The following is a 19,856-nucleotide window of genomic DNA, read 5'->3' as shown; positions in this document are numbered from 1 at the left end:
GAACAGAAGAAATTCAAATTTGCGTGATTTATTTACAGTAAGATTAAAAAGCAAAAAAAAAGCCACAGTTATGTTCTATCATACAGATGGAAAGGTGATAGTGTTGGTTTGAGACCAACCTTCTCCTCATAGGTAGGCAGGAGGCTGTCACACCGTGCACACAGCATTTAGCTGTTTAGCCATTCAGCCAGAAAATTAAACTTATTTTACCTTGATGACCTTGAAGCTGAGGTGGCGTTTGTACAGCATGATGATCTTGTACTCGTCCGTGCCATCATCAATCATGTGTCTCAGAGTGAGCAGCGTGTCACGGCTTGACAGCACAGCCTTACGCCAAGCGGGATCGCTCTCGTGGCAGATTACGAGGTTGCTGCGGTAGTTTGTGATGGCTTCGTACAGGATAGATGCCTCCTCGGTCTCTTCCAGACAGGTAAAGTGATCCTACAAAAGCAGGAAATTCATCATGAAGTGTTGAAGGAAATGTTTTCTCTTTAATGTGTATTTCAAGTACAGTTTGACACTAAAGGTTGAAAAGCTACATGCTCTTTACCTGATGCAATTTGAGACTCATTCTGACTGCAGGAGCCACCACCTTCTGGAGAAGGTCCAGATCAGTGAAAACCCACTCATCCTTAGTGGCGATGCGGAAGTCGCCTTTAAACAGGGTGTTGAAACCGTACAGAAATGATTCAAGACTTTAAAGAGGAAGGGAGGGATTTGGGGGGGGGATAAAGGAAAAACAAAGGTAGAGAAATAAAGGATGGATTATAATAACATATTTTAGATTAGATTACAAGCCATATTAACACTGCAGAGTCAGAGGTATGTTTGAATGACGGGGATGTTTAAAGATTAATCCACTGGCTCCCCCTTCTGGTGTTTCTGTTTAGCACCGGGTAATATGTACAACATGAGACAGACAATAATTTGTGCATGTAATCTCAAACACAACAGAAACATTTTTACTGTATTTTAAGATCAATTTAGCGCGAGCATTTAATTTAATTGGTTTTCATTTATTTTATTTTAATGGAATAAGTTTATCTACTGCCAAAGTGCACAAAGGAGAGGAAGCAGACTGAAGAGGTCGACACTCTAACAACACACAGGGTTTTAAAATTAGATTCAGATTCAGATAACTTTATCAGTCCCAAAAGGGCAATTTGTTTACAACTTACTCACACAACCTACATATATGGTCAAACTCACAAAACCTATAGTATACATATATATTGATCACAAACGCTATTGCATGTCAAGGCAGAGATCAGCAAGCAATGAGGTCAAAGCAAAATATAGTCTTAAAAAATAAATAAATGTATTAAAAATAATGCACTGCATAAATAGAATAAGAAGGACAAATGTCTAAAAATGAACAATCTCATCTAAAAGACGCCTGAAAGTAATCTAGCAGCTGAGGGAATGAATGATTTAAAGTATTTGTTACCAATTACCACAACATCACAGTTAACACTGCTTTTCCTGCGTCCTAAAACACTTTTGAGCTAAAGAAATGACACTTAGTAACAAATAAAACACCTAAAAATTCATTATATTCCCAGAGAAAAGTCACACTTGAATATATTTTGCGCACAGTCGGACATTTCTACATGCTTACAACTGAAGCACATTGAGTAGCTGTAACTGTCTTACTGTTATATGACGGCACCTCTGCCTTTCTTGTGTGACTTCAGCTAATGGAGGCATAAATAAATACTTTGCTCAAACCGAGTTCTATGAAAGACTAATGGGCTACCAAATATTTGCTCAAAGTAATGAGCATAAGGGTATGCTGTATAAAGACCTTAATAATATTTCCACACAGCTCACTTCACAGAGGGATTGCAGGCCAGCCAAAACCAGTCACACACTCTAATATTTCACTGGACTGCCTTCAGCTTTGATAGCCTATAAATGTCACAGCATTTATTTCTGACCACAGTTGGATTTATTTATTTATTTAGTCAAAATCTTTTATTGATGATGGGAGAGTCAGACTGCTGCATGTCTTGCATGCAAGTCTTCTCTGCCAGCTAAAACATATTGATTACTGCAGTAATTATGCAACAGAGGGCTTTTATGTGTTTGCTTAGTTAAATCCCGGTGGTGACCATTTTTGTGGCCAGGCAGTGTATGTGTGCTGTTTTTGGAGTCAGAGAGGCTTACCTGTTGGACATGTTGTGTGACGCAGTGCCAAGGGATCTCCTCCCCAGGACGGAGAGAGCATAAGACAGAGTGACCAGAGGAGAGTCTTCATCGCTGTCCACAGGCTGGATATAAGCACAAACACACGGATGAAGGCAATGGCATATGGGCCAGAGATAAAAGTAAGTACAGATTCAAGCCTTATGAGTGCTGTATGGCAATTTGCAGCAGTTTATTTTCACTATAGTGCAACTCTTGCTTTCCTTCTTACTCATGTCAGATTTCTAAACAAGTAAAAGCAGAATGACAATAAACAAAATTCCTTAAAGGCGACATAAAACATTACTGTTTCCAGCTTCTCAAATCTGAAATATATTCTAGTTTTTCCTCTTCTTTCAGCATTTTAAGCTTTTGGGGTGATGACTATAACCACATTAAGTTGCAGCAGAGTGTAAACTGAAACTCACAAGACGATGTTTAATAGAACAGTCTTAAAGGGACGTACCGTCTCCATTTTCCCAGCACAGTGCTGGATCCACTCCAGGTAAACATTGCAGAAGCTGGCGCGTGTCACCCCCTGCAGGCAATGCACATAGTCCTCATCGATCTTCACGCTAAAGACCTGAGGGTCGCGCTCAATGTGGTGCCACTTGGTGTAGGACTGCAGCGCCTCCTGAATGGTGGCATCCTTGAGCCATGTAGACAGTTTGGGAGAGTGGACCAAGTAGTAGATGATACTCTGAAAAGGAGATTGAGAAAGAACGGGTCAGTAGGTAAAAACATAACACTCACTCATAAGGAAGACATGCTCTTTACTGCACTGCTCACGATATCTAGAGTCCCTTATTGCCATGCTGCTATTTGTAATGGTGATTAATGCATAAGATGTTAATTAATTTGTCATTTAAACTGCTTAACCTTTGTGCAGGCAACTCTTTAAGAGCCTTTTGAGATGAGCTGAATGTTCAGTTTTCAGCCTGCCTCTGAAGTGAAGCTGACTGAATGCATCAGGGGTGAATGCATTATTAAAACCGTGCAGGGTTCCCTTTAATAGCAGAGATTCATTTGAATTTATTTTGACATGACAAAATCTGATCTTAAGTGGAAAGCAAATTCCCATGTAAGAACAGTGACTGCAGGTTTCTCTGGAGTCAGTCATCGCTCTCTGTTGTCTTACATGAAAACATGTTGCTGTCAGCGAGCCAAGCCTTTTTGTCCATCATCAGTGTCTGACCTCACAAATACACTTCTGGAAGAATGTTCAAAAATTCCCATAAACACACTCCTAAACCTTGTGGAAAGCCTTCCCAGAAGAGTCGAAGCTGTTACAGCTGCAAAGAGCGGGCCAACACCATATTAAACCCTTTGGATTAAGAACAGGATGTCATTCAAGCGTGTGCGTGTGAACGCAGGCAAGCAAACACTTTTTTAGCAATATAGTTTGAACCGTTCTGATGCCCTGTAAACGCACATACTCTGTGCATCTGGAAGCTTCAGGTTGGAGTGTAAATGTACCTTCAGATAGTAGGTGATGAGCAGCTTTCGAAGATCGTACACTTGCAGCATGGTGGCAGCATTGTTCTCACTGATGCTGTAACCCTCCAGCAGGTACTTGGTGGCCATCACTTCCCAAGCCAGCCAGCGCAGGTTGAACGCAGCGTTGCATGACAGCATGTGAGGCAAGTGGCCCGGCTCACAGCAGCAGCATGCGTCATCTTCCTCCACGCCCTCTGTGATGGCCTCCACCTCGCGCTGCTGACAGTACGTCCCTGGGATAGAGACATGGAGTCACAAGTAAAGCAATAAGATATATTTGCCAGGGACGCGATGGGATGGCTGTACTTTACCTCTGAACTCTAAACCCCTCAGCTGGAAGGTGACCAAACCATTGCCAATCTCTATGAGGTGGACCAGGGCGTTGAGGTAGTCAGAAGCCAGGATGAAACAGTCCCCAGCGCTATAGTTGCCCCATCGGCCCAGCATGAGGTCACCACAAAGCGAATGCTGCAGTGATCGAGTCAGGTACTCATAAAAGATGGAATTTAGGTTGTTATCGTCACAACCTGCAAAAGAAGAGCCAGAAAAACAGATAAAATGTGCTTGCTGCCTTATCTGATACTAAAATACACAATGCTCTTTGTGTTGGGGGAATGAAATGAATTAAACTAATGTGATAGTAAAGTTAAAGCTCACCTGTCTCCTTGTCCACCTGGGACACCAGCCTGCTGTTGGAGTTATCGATGCGTTTTGTGCTGCAAGGAACACAAAAAGAAGCATATCTGTGTAATGTCACCAAATGTTTTTCCTGTATGTGCTTATACATCAGGTTAAAAGCTGATAAAATATATCATGTAATCCTGTATGAAGTGTCTCACTATAAAACTACTGTATGCATTTTTTATTTTTTTATTCCAGGACCAAGCTGCTCTGCTGTGACTGTTCTGCTGAACTTTCTGTGTCATGTTGCATTGGTGCTCATCTGAGCTTCACAGTGACAACTTGAGCAAACACTTCCTATTTCAACTGACTCCAGCTGAGGTGATGCTGTCAGTGATTTCAAGGTTTCAGGTCTAACACTGACAGTATCACCTAAATATAGTCGAGGGGTGAGCTTGCACATGAAAGCTGTGGGAGTATTTCTGGCGTGCTCTCAGGGTGCTGAATGCATGCAGTCTCTCACATCAATAAGTAAGAGGGAACAAAGACACTTTATTGTGTAAGCAGCTAAGTGTGAGACAGAAGGGGAGCTCAGTTCAAAAGACGAAGATTGATTGCTTCTTCAGTAAATAAAAAAAACAGATGTGCAAATTACAAACTGGAGAAGGAAGTCACGATTCAGTAGTTATCCTACCACGTAAGCCCATTTAACCATATAAAAGCCTAATCACAGAAAACTTCTACAAAATGAGGTGGGCTTGTTTTGTAGCTATAGGACCTGGACACCTTGTAGCCACTGAGTTGATCATGTGCTCCTCTATATATCAAAGTATTGTGGAGTCAAATGTGAGGCCATGTGCTGTAGCGTTCCAAAGTGAAATGCTGTGGGGGCACTTTAACAGAGTGGGCCAAAATTCCTCCACAGCAATGTGAAAGACTGACAAAGTCATACAGAATATACTTCAAGTTATTGCTGCTAAAGGTGGTACTATAAGCTACTGAACCCTGAGGTACAATTAGCTTTTCAAAAAATCGCATAGACATGTGAAAAATAGTTTTTTCACAACTGCAAATCATTTTTAACACAGCTGGGTATTGTAGTTTTTAACTAAAATTACTTTAACTGATGAGGACTATTTTTTAGCCACATCTGCAGCTGGACTGTGCAATTCAAACTTGTAAAAAAGGACCATGCAACCCAGAATAAAAGTCTACCTCATTAGTTTGTTTTAAATTAGAAACCATAGCTCTGCAGCATAGAGAAAAAAAGGCTATTTTAGTAAAAGCTAAACACATTTATTTTCATGAGCTTTACTGACAATGACCTGTTCTTTAATTTTCAAGAATTCCTTAATCTGGACCATTTGAGAGACTGACGGCACATTCACTTAATTTCCTCATCAGGCCCTTACTTGTAGTTTCTCTCCCAGAACTTAATGGGCCTCGGATAAGAGGAAATGAAGATGGCACTGCCCAGGAAGGGAGCGAGTGGAGTGTAGAAAACTGTGGTGAGCAGAGTCTGGAGCAGCAGCATGGCTGAGTCTAGACGCACACACACGCCAGTCAAGGAAAGAAAAAAAACAAAAAAAAACAGGCACTGATACACTTTCACACACATGCAGGTCTTAGAGAAAGGATACGAGGCACAGCAAAGGGCTGAGCAAAGGCATGAAAAGCGCTGCCCCAGGCGATCTGCCAGGGAGCGATGTAAACCAGGATGAAATGGAGTTTCAGCAGCAGCTCACGCATCTGGACAGAAAGGGAAGCACACAGTCAATCCGCTGAGAGCCGCACAGCAGCGACAGCCTTATTTAACTGCCGAGCTTCATATACGCTCTAATTATTCTGCAAGGCTCATGACAGGCACATATTAACAGAACACAAAAGGTAAGTCTGTTGATGGTTTCATATTTCAGTCACACGGTTTCTGTCAACGGCTGCACATAAAACACACAAAAACACACTTTTCAGTCGCAAATGAAAACATGTTTTTGTTGCTCTCAATCAGCTTGAAGTTACTATTTTTTTAAGAATCACTTTCAAAAGGTTTGTCAGCAGATTTACTTTTGATTATTGTATTTTCTCAGACTTTACCAGAGCATGACTAGCACCCTCTGTGATGAGTAACTACCCTTTGCAAACTTGATGAGTAAATTAGCAGTTAGCATTCAAGTCTCAGCTGTTGTGTATAACACCAGAAAAGTTAGATCAGCTGGGATATTTTTTATGCTTTCTTTGTGTCCTTGTTTCTGCTTATCACAAATATCTGCTTATTTCTATACCCACTAAGTATTGTATACGTTGAAAATAACTGTGTTTCAACCTCCTGCATTCTCTCATGTGGTCCTCCAGAAATCATCAGTGGTTCTTTTACCTTGTGGAACACAATGGACATGATGAAGAAGTCCAGCAGGAAGCTCTCGGAGGCACGTGGACAGTCGAAGTGAAAGAAAATGAGCGTAAAGAGCAGAGTGAGGAACTGGAAGCTGGGGTTGCAGAAGGATGAGCGCAGGAGTTTCAGTCCAGCGACTGTCGTCAGGAGAACATCACAGCTAAAGGAGGAAAAACAAGGGCACAAAAAAATGATTAAATCCCCCTCCTTAATGGGCTTTGTACTATCTTTTCATTATCTAAGCGGATAAGCAGTCGCACCAAGCTGATTGTAAATTTTACCAGTTAACCCAGGGCGTCACATAAAAGGATTGATGTTGGCAGAATCTGATCAGTCAAAGATCTACTGTATAAATAAAGTAAATGCTGAACCTTGGCAATGTTTGCTCCAAGGATAGGTTTAACCCTTTGTATACTCCTTCATCAAGTGTCAAGATGCAAGTGCATCTTCTTAAAAATGTTTGCTTTTACCTTCAGTGAGATGTTGTGTGGCAATGGCTATCATTTACGAACACTATTCTGTGACAAGTTTTTCATTATCCTTGGAAAAGAAGGTGGTTTAAGGATACGTGGGCCTTGTGGGATCACTTCGTTTCTGATATATTCTGATAGAGTTACTGCGTGCACTTGTTGTGAAGAAAAATAACTTCTGTAGGTCTCATAGTGGACATCATGTTCAAAGAGTGCCGTGGTCCTTAGTACCTCTTAAAACCACAGAAAGCAGAAGCTCCGTCATCAGTGTTTGTAGTCAGGGACTGGATGGTGTTGGTGTGATGCTGTTGTTCCATGATGAGTGTGTCTCAGAAAAATGTGATGCTTGAAAACAGAATGGAGGAAACCTGATCAATGCATTTCGGTCTGTTGACCAGGATGAAGGGCACAGGCCAAAACGCACTGGTCAAGTAATAAAGCTGTTCTTTATACAAGTGACGCTGGAGACTTCTTTAGGCATTTGTTTTTCTCTTTGCACCTTGGAATTAGGTGAAGTTAAGCTAGAAGCCTCCATTCTGTTCACAAGCCAACATGGTGAATGTGTAAGTTAACAGACTTTTCACTATTACAGCTATATCATTAAGAAGTTGTTTTGACCTTGTCCTTTTAATTAGGACTGTAAATTAATTCTTATCCAGCAATAAAATTCCTTTAAACTATTTGCAACCAACAGGAAAAAAGAAAATCCAAATAAGGTTCATCTAAGAATCTAGATTTATAATTGCTGCTCATCACGGAAACATAAAGGCATCAGACACTAAAACTTTAGACCCGCCTACTATCCACACACAGAGCTCTGAGGGGTCTTCCACAATAGGTGATGTGATTTTTCAGAGAATTAATTGGTCAGTAGGTGATGATTTCATACCTGTAAATCTCTAATCATGAACTTAACCTTCTCCGGAACAGGTTAGGTTCAGAGCACAAGTTACCATGGCAATATACCATGGCCAGTAAGAAGTGAACCACCTTTGTAGTTCAGCAAACCCAGGGTTAACCCTGAAGTTACCTGGTTAAGATGAAATCTTAACCTTCCCAGTGCATCATTCTGGATCCGGTCTATATTTGTTATAAAAACACATTTGGCACATCCACTGAATAAACCAACTACTACTACAACGAGTATCATCACATTTTGTAGAGTCACAATTGAGAATTATTAGATTAGCTTCAATAACATCAGTGTTAGTCATTCATTGTTTTATGGCTGCTACTTGGTCTCCTATCTGCAATTTTAATTAGGTGGAATTGTCGAATAAATATTATTTGTTGCCATTTTTCAAATTTGACTGGACTGTTAACAAGCGAAAGGCGAATTATTATTTTTATTATATTTGAGGAAACTGCAGCCGACTGTCTGCCTGTTCTGCAAAGCCATGTTTTGAACCAGTCACAATCATACACATGCATTCAGTGACTCCTAAAAGCTGTGCTCTTTTCTAAACAGCAACTTAGTGAATGCCTGCGTGTGACCTCTGTAAACTGTAGCTACAAAAACATAGGTTACACTAGAAAATAATGATAATTAAAATCCAGAATCTGGAATCTTAAATGTGATGCTGTATGTTTTCTGTGGTCCACTTACTGGATTCCCAGCTTCTTGCGGTGACTGAGAGCAAAGCCATCATTAGTGAGCGCGCTCAGCACAATGGCGGGGTACACCACGTATTTCTCAAAGCACAGCAGTCCCACGTACAGGCGCTCAAACCACATAAGCACCGCGTCCTCTGTAACACATGACAAAATTTTAAAACCCATGAACGGAGCAGAATCACAAGATTCCAGAGCACAGTTAGCGGGACACGTTTAGAGTCTGACCCGCTGGTGGCACTACAGCAAAATCCATCCACCCCAACTCATTTCACAAAAACATAACAGCAAATACATACAGTTATGTAGATGTTTCAGTGTGGGCTAACCAACAGACACAGCCATACTTTAGGTTTCACCACCAACATGAAAAATCATCATCAAATCGTGACTGTGTATAAGCAGGCAGGGTGTAGCAGTGCAGACCATTTCATTTATTCCCTCCATAAATTCAGATCAATTAATTTATATAGTGCCAAATCATAACAACAGTTGCCTCAAGGAGCCATCATTTAAAACCCATGTATAGCAGAGGATATGACATAGTACTGGTTCTGTTATTTCTCTTGTAAACACAAACTGCTGACTGAAAATAAAGAATAAAAAACATGAAACAACACCAAAAAGCTACCTTGGTCTGCTTTCTGATTCAGCAGAGGTCATTACAGCGAGTAGCTCCATGTTTGGTATGGCAGTTTTTTTACACCCGTCTCAAAAATATTCGAAAAAGTGTCATCTGCTTTTGATTTTTAAATGAATTTTCCTTTTTTTCCCTTTCCTTTTTTGTCTGCTCAAGCCATGCCTGGACTTGCACCACCTTACTTATCTGAGCTAATTGTGCCATATAGACCAGCAGGCCCTCTTCACTCTCCCAATGCTGATATACTTCCCTAAAGTGCTCTTATCTCCTCAGTGGCTTCCCATTACATGATTAAGAAGCAAGTTCAGTAGAAATCTTTAAAGAGACTGAAAACCTGCCTTTATTTAATTCATTACAAGCCATTACTCTTGCATCCATCAGATTTCCACTTAGCTGATGTTTTTTAATGTGGTTGTGATATTATTTTAGCGGTATATTTATCCCATGTACTTGCATTAATTATGTAGTGGGACCATGCTGCACACTGATTGTGCACTTTTATAACTGAGTGACTGATTGCTGTTACGCTAACTGTATGGTTTTGCTGTTTGCATGCACATACTTCATTATGAACTACATGCAGTAGGGACACTGACCTCTGGGTTCAAACTGGTAGTACTCCTTGGTCTTGAGGACTGGGTGGGAGATCCACAACCAAGGGTGATGCTTCCTGAGCTGCGGGATCAGGTAGTGGGTTACAAACCCCACAGTCCCCGCCAGAGCATACAGCACTATGGTCACAAAGGGCTGCACACATGGGTATATAATAAAAGAGACATAAGATGAAATTATTGTGCTAGTAGTAGAGATCAAATGTAGAAGGCAGTGTAAAAAGCAGAAAACAAGTTGGGCCACCTTGAGAGACAGAAACACGGTACTCGCGGTGATGGCGAAGGTTAGGATGTAGGCAACGGAGCACGCCATGATGTCCGACAGCAGAATTTCTTTCTGCAGAGCACAAAAGGGAGGGACAGCTGCAGTCATTCATAATCCACATGAAAACACATATCCAGCTCATTTAGGTGTGCGATTATTCCTGACTATCTGCGCTGAGCGGCCAGTTTTTGGAGATCAAAGGCACAGGAGCGCGGGAAGAGTTAAGAGCTTTACAATCTCCATTAATGCTGTAAAAGGCGACAGGTTTGCCTTCTCTGATGCATAATTCCCTTTAATCACACACAGTGATCGCCAGCAAACACTGATTCATCATCTCACCTTTATGCAGTTTATGCCTTCTCACGCTGTATAAATTCAGAGATGCACAGAGATAATGAGGATTGATTTTCTGATAATTATTATCGCAGACTAACCTGAGCTAACAGGGACAGTCGTGTAATCCCGGGGCTGATAATAACCTGAATCTCACCATCTTCCACTAATATGAAGATAAATATTGTTACCATGGAATTCTGCAGTTTCTCAGGTAGAGGATCTTTGATGTTTGTATCATCCTCCTCCTCTTCGTCACTCTCCACAAGCGCAGGCATTATCTTTGACTTGATTAGAGATCTGAAAATAAGTATTTTACACGTTTAGATTAGTAATGGCCGATGATAATAGGCAGCTAATAATAACAGAATTTATTTATGAAGCTTTTTAACAGCTTCAAATAAAACTTCTGAAGAATACAATTAAAGTGAGTCAGTGACAGTTATTTTTAAATAGTATAAGTAGTATCAGCATGTTTCATCTGAGTTATCAACCGTCTGCCTCCAGTTCCTTGTGTCAATGATTTCAGCTTTTTCAGCTTTTTTTAAATAAAGAACAAGAGGCTGCTCACAAGCAAACACACACACACATACACCGCGTGATACTTACAGAAGTACAGAAGGGTCACTGCTTTGTCGGCTGAGGTGATAGGAAAGCACCACTAAAAGGCCACAGAAACCAGAGAACAGGGCTGGGGTGTGCTGCTCATCCCATGGTTCCTATGAACAACAACAAACACACACACAGCAATGTGAATTGTGAGTGTGTGTGACATGTGCTTGACTAGCAACAGTTTCTGTGTGTCACGGTCTTGGGTCATGCAACCCAGTGTTTTGAGTTTCACTGTATTTTGTTATTCATTTATGTTCTAGCTTAGCTTATCCACTTATTTCTATTATGCCTAGATTGCTGTTAATTTTCATTGTTTAGTAGATTCCTCTTGTGTTTTCACCCTGTGTTCATGTTTCCTGTTTTATTTTGAAAGAGTCTGGTGTTCTTTGTTCACTGCATTTAGTTTCACCTCCCCTGTCCCGTCATCAGGTTCATGTGTGTCAGCTGTGTCCTCATGTGTCTCCACTTCTCCTGATCACCTCATGTGTGTATTTAAGTCCTTTGTCTCCCTTGTTCATTGTTACGTCAGGTTTCAGGACTCTGTGCTAGTTATGTATATGTTTCATAGTTCTTTCATGTTCCAGCACAGAGTCCTGTTCATAGTTGTTTCAGTCATAGTATTCATAGTCACCTATTCATAGCCTTCCTAGTTGTCTTAGTTAAGTCTCAGTTTCTAGTTTTCTGTTTTCCTAGTTCAGCTTCTAATTTAGTTTTGCCTCGGTGCTTTCTGCTTTGTTTGCCACCTTTAATCCAGCCAAAATAAAGGCTTGCTTTTCGTTTCAAGTTCAGTGCTGTCTCCTCGACTGTGTTTGCACCTGAGTCCTCACACTTCCACACACGGTCTTCCCCCCCCTCGCAGACCGTGACACTGTATTTTACTGAAGATTATTTAAATAATTCCTGTACCTGTACTACATGCTTCCCTCTACTCCTTTAACCAAGGAGGTGACCGTGAACACAGCATTAGTTCAACAGGAAAGGAAAAAAGCACGAAAGAAGAAGATAAGTAATGTTACATCCTCTAAGTGCTCTTCCTCTGTTTCCTACCTTGAGAGCGCCGAAGCAGAAACCGTAAAGCAGAGACAGAGCAGCCAGACTACGTAAGATGCTGTATACTGCAGAGATGAGACTGGTGGCAGCTGAGACACACAAGTTAGAAAGGTTAAAAATACAAACAGTGGTTTAAAATGGCAACAAACTAAGCTCAGAAGATACTTTTTACTCAATGGTCCTGAAAGGCTGTTCTGTCTTTGTATGTATGTTTATGAATAAACAGCCAAAAGTTACAGTTTATAGTGAAAATAGGAACTAGGATCTGAATTAGCTAACACGAGCAATGCTAAAATCAAGAGATTAGAAACCTGTTCCTCCAAAGAAGTGCATGTCAATCTGCTCCAGCAGGTAGATGGTAAAGGTGTTGATCTGAGGGAAAAGGCCCACCAGGAAGGTGATTGGGAAGCAGTAGGTAAAACCTGTTTAATGCGTAAAACAAAAGACATTTTTATGTATTTATCAAAGAAAAAAAATACTGTTAGCATACTGCAAGCAACTGCATCTGCATGTTTTCTCCTGTTATATTTATCCTTACCCACTAGGAGGTCTCGTAAGAAGCGCAGTACATCATAGCAGACGATGGTGACTCCATACAGGCTGGAGACCGGCAGGTCCTTCCTCCTCAGCAGCTGCTCCAGTACCCAGATCAGTGCACAGAAAATGCAGAAGTAGGCCGCTCGGCTGTAGGCCACCAGTTGGTTGTGACCCTGGAGACATAGAGGGATGCCACCTGTAGGGGTTTACCCTGATTTCCATCACAGTAAGATAACACCTACAACTAAACACCTTCCTCTGTTTTCACAATAATATGACACAACTACCATAGCAACAAATAAGGCAGATCCTCTGTAGCCACTTTGCATGTTCACCAGTCAAAGCTCAGCAAAATTATTCACATGGAAAAAAGGAAATGTTTTGAAATTCATAACATCATCAAAAACTGCAACACTGAAGAGGAAGAGCAGTCACACGCACGCACAACAAGGATGCACGTGTTTCCAAATTGTTAGTGATTATCATACAACCTTTTCAGTATTTTTTCAGTAACAAAGAAACAAACTTACATGGGTCGGTGAAGCCGCATCTGGTTGAACACTCTGCAAAACAAACCCATAAAAGCCAGTTTGAAAACAGCAGCGATAATACCAACTTTAGTCTGATAACATCCATCCACCAATCCTTTCATCTACCCATTCATCCATTTTCTGCTGCTTATCTGGGTCCAGGTCATGTGGATATCTGTGTAAGTATCCACTGTAAAAGCTGAGATTTAGAACCTTGACTTCACTTTAGATCAATCCTTGACTTTTGTTGCTCACATCGAGTCTCTGACCCCATCTTGCCTTTTCCATTTAACTCCAAACCGCTGACTCAAGAGTGAACTGGAGATGGCTGTTCATCCCTTCATCTCCTCCTACTTAAATTATTGTAATTCACTATTTTCTTATCTGTCTTAGGCATTTATCAATTTCCTTCAATCTGTCCAAAATGCTGCTGCAAAGCTTTTAACTCACACACATAAATTTTGATCATATCAGCCCATTGTTAAAGCACCTGCAGTGGCTTCCCGTCAGGTTTAGGTTTCAGTTAAAAACCTTGGTTCTTACTTTTATGGCCTTGGGTGAAGCCCCCACCTATATCATCAAATTACTCCACCACCTATTCACAATGCTGGCTCCTTAGGTCCTCAGATAGAGGTTTTCTTGTGATCCCACATACTAGTCTGGAAACTAAGGGGGACTGTGTATTTCATATCTTAGCACCAAGACTGTGGAATAGCTTAACACTCTCTCTTCAGGTTAGGGTCATGTTTTTGTGTTCTCTGTTGTTTTATTTGGTTCATGTGTGCTCATTTTGACCTCACATTAGCTGTCTTTTTTACCGATAGTCTGAAAAGCACTTAATACTGCTTTCTTGCCTTAAAAAGGGCTAAATAAATACATTTTACTTTTACTTTACTTTTACCCCCAGACCTTCCTCTCATTAGCCAACTCCTCTAGCTTTTCTGGGGGGACAGCAAGGAATTCCAAAGCCAGCTGGGAGATGTAATCTCTCCAGCGTGTCCTGTGTTTGCCCCGAAATCTCCTGCAGGGGGGGACATGCCTGGAACATCTCACTTAGGCTGCATCCATGTCAGATGCCTGAGCCACCTCAACTGGCTCCTGTTGATGTGGAGAAGTAGTGGCTCTACTCCTAGCCCCTTCCAAATAACCAAACTCCTTACCCTGTCTCTAAGGCTGAGCCCAGCCACTCTTTGGCAGAAGCACATTAATTCAGTCACCAAGCAGCATAACACCAAGGCCTCTGCTTTTGACTACCACCTGACCAACAGGAGGGCTGGCCCATAGGCCAGAATGAGCCACATGGGTAAGGCCTGGCCACCAGACACTCACTGATGAGCTCCTCCAGCAGACCTGGCTCCCAGTATCCCCAATCCAGTAAAGTTAACACAGTCCACTGTTGTTTTTTTCTATAGAGATCCTATGAATCACAGTTAATCTGGCCCTTCACTCAGGGGCTGTTTGCCTTGGGAGATCCTATATAGCACATAACTCCAGGGATCACCAGGACATACAAATCTCTCCACCATAACGAGAGGGTGATTCATGGACGAGAAAATATGCTGGGAAACAATTATGACAGCAGCATAACATAGTGGGAGTTTACGGTAGTCTCTGAGGTAGGTCATCATTTCCTTGTTTCTGCATATATCATATTTCGTTATATTTGGCTAAACATTCTCCCTGGAGGCAGTTGACTGACTAAATTAGCGTGTAGGCTTTGCTGCATTTCAACAGAGAGGAAGTGAGTGGGAGCAAACAGGAACTGGCAAGTCTGAGGTCAGCTTTACTTTTTGTCTATATTTAGTGCCCATGGCTAACATTTTGACCTCACACTTTATTCCTTAAACGCAGCACAAGCTGTAGCTATTAATGTGGCAATTATATCGTGTTGGATTTTGCCCTCAGTTTGATATACAGTATCTTTATTCTGGACTGAAGACTTTTTTACCTTCAGTAATGAATAGTGGCAGCTGGCAATGACCAGACAGAACTGGAAGATCCAGAAGTCTTTGAAGCACCCATGGTTGAGAAGCACAAAACCCAGAAAGGAAACCAGGAAGGCCATGAAGACTGCAACTAGATTCTCCAGAACATCCTGGTTTCTATTATAAAAAAAAGCAGAGACAGGTCACAGCAGAGCCTCTAATACCTTATTAGGAAGCTTGTGTGCAAGCTTCACAAGCAACAGAGTTGTGCAAAATACAATAACGTGCAACAAGCAAAATATAAAAATGGTTAATCTAAAAAGTAATAAATATATGTACCATATATAAAGGTATATACATTACTGAATGTGTGTACTAAATATGTTTTTCTACGTGTGTGTGTGTGTGTGTGTGTGTGTGAGTGTGTATATACATGTTTTACAAATGAAATAGAGTAAACAATAAAATAAGATATATAAAATATAAAATATACAGAGGTAGGTATGTGCAAAACAGTGGCATTAATGTACAGTATGGAGTGCATAATGTTGAAGTTCCAGTAGTGAGGGTGAGGTGTCTATGACGTGTTCAGCAGTCTGATGGCCTGGTGGAAAAAGCTGTCTCTCAGTCTGCTGGTACGGGACCGGATGCTGCAGAACCTCCTTCCTGATGGAAGTAGTCTGAAGAGTTTATGGCTGGGGTGACTGGAGTCCTTGATGATCCTCCCCGCTTTCCTCAGGCACCGCTTCCTGTAGATGTCTTGGAGGGAGGGAAGCTCACCTCCAATTATCCGTTCAGCACACCGCACTACTCTCTGGAGAGCTTTGCGGTTGTAAGCGGTGGTGTTGCCATACCAGGTGGTGATGCATCCAGTGAGGATGCTCTCAATGGCACAGCGATAGAAGGTCCTGAGGATGCGGGGGCTCATGCCGAATCTTTTCAGTCTCCTGAGAAAGAAGAGGCGCTGCTGCGCCTTTTTCACTGTCTTGTTTATGTGTACTGACCACGTAAGATCCTCAGCCAGATGTACACCAAGGAAGCGGAAGCTGCTCACTCTCTCCACAGCGGCGCCGTTGATGGTGATGGGGGTGTGTACTCCTCTGCACCTCCGGAAGTCCACTATCAGCTCCTTTGTCTTTGCGACGTTGAGGGTGAGATGGTTGTCTTGACACCAGTGGGTCAGGGCGCTGACCTCCTCCCTGTAGGCTGTCTCATCACCGTTGGTGATAAGACCCACCACTGTAGTGTCGTCCGCAAACTTCACAATGATGTTGGAGTTGTTAGTGGCCGTGCAGTCGTAGGTGTAGAGTGAGTACAGGAGAGGGCTCAGTACACACCCCTGTGGAGCACCAGTGTTCAGTGTGATGGGGGATGAGGTGGTGCTGCCCAGTCTGACCACTTGGCGTCTGTCAGACAGGAAGTTAAGGATCCAGCTGCAGAGGGAGCTGCTCAGTCCTAGATCCTGCAGTTTCCTGTCCAGCTTCGAGGGAACGATGGTGTTGAATGCTGAGCTGTAATCTACAAACAGCATTCTCACATACGTGTCTCTCTTCTCCAGGTGTGACAGGGCAGCATGGAGTGTCAGGGCTATGGCATCATCAGTGGACCTGTTGTGGCGGTATGCGAACTGTAGAGGGTCCAGTGAGTCGGGTAGTGCAGAGCAGATGAAGTCCCTGACCAGCTTCTCGAAGCATTTGCTCACGATGGGGGTCAGGGCTACAGGTCGCCAGTCGTTCAATGATGAGATGGTGGAGGATTTGGGTACAGGGACGATGGTGGCCATTTTGAAGCAGGCTGGGACTACAGACAGAGAGAGGGAAAGGTTGAAGATATGTGTAAACACTCCAGCCAGCTGAGCCGCGCATGACTTGAGGACGCGGCCGGGAATCCCGTCCGGACCAGTAGCTTTGCGTGGGTTCACTCTCCTGAAGTACCTCCGCACATCCTCCTCAGACACAGTGTGCGCACTGACGTCATCCGCGGTGCGCACACTGTCCGGTCTCCTGGTGTTCGCTGTGTCGAATCTAGCGTAGAATACGTTTAGATCCTCACACAGAGAGGCCGTGGTCTGCGGTGTGCTGGTTTTCCCTCTAAAGTCTGTGATCGTGTTTAGTCCCTGCCACATACTCCGAGGGTTGTCAAACTGTTGCTCTACCCTGTCCCTGTACTCACGTTTGGCTGCTTTGATCGTCTTCCGGAGTTGGTAATGTGCGTGTTTGTAGTCCGATGTGTTCGCGGAGGCAAAAGCGGTGCTCCGTGCCGCTAGCGCCGTGCGAACATCTCCGTTAATCCAGGGTTTTTGATTTGGGAAGGATTTAACTGTTCCGGATGGGACGACATCTTCCACGCATTTTCTGATAAATCCACAGACTGAGTCTGTGTATTCATCGATGTCTTTAGCAGCCACGTGAAACATTTCCCAGTCCGCGTGATCAAAACAGTCCCGCAGCGTAGACTCCGATTGGTCCGACCAACGATGCACCGCCCTCAGGGTTGGAGCTTCCTGTTTCAGCTTCTGCCTGTAGGCGGGTAGAAGCAGGATGGAGCGGTGATCTGATTGGCCGAATGGGGCGCGGGGGAGGGCTTTGTACGCATCCCGGAAAGAGGTGTAGCAGTGGTCAAGAAGCCGGTCTCCACGAGTGTTGAAATGGATGTGTTGGTGGAGTTTTGGTGAGACTTTCTTCAGGTTACCCTTATTAAAGTCCCCGGTCGTGATAAACGCCGCCTCTGGGTGTGCGGTTTCCTCACTGCTGATCGCGCTGTACAGTTCCCTGAGTGCTCGGTCAGTGTCGGCTTGTGGGGGAATGTAAACAGCCGTAATAATCACTGCTGTAAATTCCCTCGGTAGCCAGAATGGCCGGCACTTAACCATCAGGTACTCCAGGTCCGGTGAGCAGAAGGATTTGACCGGGTGCACGTGACAATAAAGGTGATTTGATTTGATTTGATTTGATTTGAGTGCAAAGAAAATAAGTGACTCAAAGAGAGACCTGCTGCTGAACAATGTTCTTCACCACATAGTGAAGGATACAGGAGATATAAATACTAATGTCACATACAAAAACTCATCTGTAAAATTCTGTATGTAAACTAGATTTTATTTTCAAAGTGTGAACAGCTGGAAGATCTTGCAGCAGGTTTTGTGTGTTACCTGTCCAAAAGGGCGAGCAGCGTGAGTCGGTCATATAAAATGTTGATCCACTTCCCAGGAAACAGTTTGAGTTTGTAATAAATTTTCCTGGCCGGCTTCTCCTGAGTGGACGTCTCTGATGAGTCATCCAAAGAATCCTCTTCCTGACATATACACACACACATGCACACAGACATAAGCAGCTTACACCAACTGGAATTTCAGTGCAATAATACAGAACACAAAAACAGTCTGCTGTTTGAAACCTACATGATCCCGCATAATTCAAAATGCAGTCTTTTTATAATCAGATCTCTGAAAATGAGGTGCAGTACCGATTCATTCACAAATCTGTGAATTTGGTTTTTCAGCTTCAATAACTGATCCAGACAGCTTATGTCACTCTTGTTCGTCTGGGTCCAGATGCAATAAAGACTGATTCAGGATTGATCTTCTTGCTACCACTACAGCCTGACAGAGACAAGACATTAATTGGGTTTAGCTAAGTTAAGTGGGCCATTCTAATGTGCATTTAGAATATATATTTTTTAAAATATATGCTGTTTATATGTGATTTTAGCCCTGTGACAGACTGGCAACCTGTCCAGGGTGTAACCGCTGCTCACTCTATTACAGCTGACAGGCTCCTCCTCCTAAGTGAGCATGGCACGAGTAATCCTACCTGAATAAACAGTTAAGAAAATGGATGGATGACTTACTATTACTAGTAACCACACTGAGAAAAGTGTAACAACAGTGGTGGCAAATAGCATATAAATATGGGACTGTTTATGTTTATGTACAACAAACTTAATTTAGATGTATGTATGATTAAGGGATCACGTCAACCATCCATTTTCTAAAAATGAGTCATGAAGTGTAATGAAAAACTGGTATGGACGATTTTGTTCAATTGCATATACACCCATGGAGTAACAGGGGACTTCATAACTTTCATAATGGTCGCACATTTACATCTATTATAGGTTATCTATGCATGTAAATAACACGTACGTGACAAGAACGCATACAATTACATGCTGGAAAAAAGCTACTCATCCAACATTAAACTTTTGATGTAGTTCGTAAATACACGACACTTGACTTCATAAGTTAAAATGTCTAATGTGGTAATAAAAATCAGAATTTGAAGACATCAAAACTGGTTGCATATTCAATTCAATATCTGCTAAATTAGATCCTATTCTCGTGCAATTAAAATTGTGCTTTTATATGTGCATAAATGTTACAAATGGGTCACTTTAGCCTGCTGGTAGGTGGTTGCTAAGCAACGTGACGACATCCCAATAGTTAACATAGATATGAACTTTCAAGTATTTAAGTTGTGGCTGTGCGCTAACTGTGGCTGCTCGAGTCCTGATGGTACAGGAGGAGTTTATAGAGAAACAGGCAGACAGTTTTGGTGTGTTATATTAAGAGTTACTGTA

The 19,856-nt window shown here is 42.4% G+C and overlaps 1 protein-coding gene across 1 annotated transcript in view; it reads right to left on the bottom strand.

Annotated features, from left to right (window-relative positions):
• The window catches only part of pcnx2 (pecanex 2), a 41,446-nt gene that overhangs the window by 10,746 nt on the left and 10,844 nt on the right, over positions 1–19,856 (bottom strand). The window contains exons 13-33 of the mRNA XM_003438418.5: positions 18,430–18,572; positions 15,302–15,455; positions 13,354–13,386; positions 12,825–12,996; positions 12,598–12,708; positions 12,284–12,375; positions 11,234–11,343; positions 10,816–10,924; positions 10,271–10,363; positions 10,012–10,162; positions 8,771–8,912; positions 6,677–6,854; positions 5,943–6,051; positions 5,715–5,844; positions 4,339–4,397; positions 3,993–4,208; positions 3,661–3,914; positions 2,651–2,884; positions 2,167–2,270; positions 551–695; positions 211–441 (exon numbers count right to left, since the gene is read on the bottom strand). Coding sequence (XP_003438466.1) covers positions 211–441; positions 551–695; positions 2,167–2,270; positions 2,651–2,884; positions 3,661–3,914; positions 3,993–4,208; positions 4,339–4,397; positions 5,715–5,844; positions 5,943–6,051; positions 6,677–6,854; positions 8,771–8,912; positions 10,012–10,162; positions 10,271–10,363; positions 10,816–10,924; positions 11,234–11,343; positions 12,284–12,375; positions 12,598–12,708; positions 12,825–12,996; positions 13,354–13,386; positions 15,302–15,455; positions 18,430–18,572 — 2,970 coding nt within the window. The remainder of the gene's footprint in view (positions 1–210; positions 442–550; positions 696–2,166; positions 2,271–2,650; positions 2,885–3,660; positions 3,915–3,992; positions 4,209–4,338; positions 4,398–5,714; positions 5,845–5,942; positions 6,052–6,676; positions 6,855–8,770; positions 8,913–10,011; positions 10,163–10,270; positions 10,364–10,815; positions 10,925–11,233; positions 11,344–12,283; positions 12,376–12,597; positions 12,709–12,824; positions 12,997–13,353; positions 13,387–15,301; positions 15,456–18,429; positions 18,573–19,856) is intronic.

Source organism: Oreochromis niloticus, linkage group LG13 (assembly GCF_001858045.2).
Source record: "Oreochromis niloticus isolate F11D_XX linkage group LG13, O_niloticus_UMD_NMBU, whole genome shotgun sequence".
Taxonomy (NCBI): Eukaryota; Metazoa; Chordata; class Actinopteri; order Cichliformes; family Cichlidae; genus Oreochromis; species Oreochromis niloticus.
The sequence above is the reverse complement of the archived record's forward strand: the minus strand, read 5'-3'. Positions and strand labels throughout refer to the sequence as shown.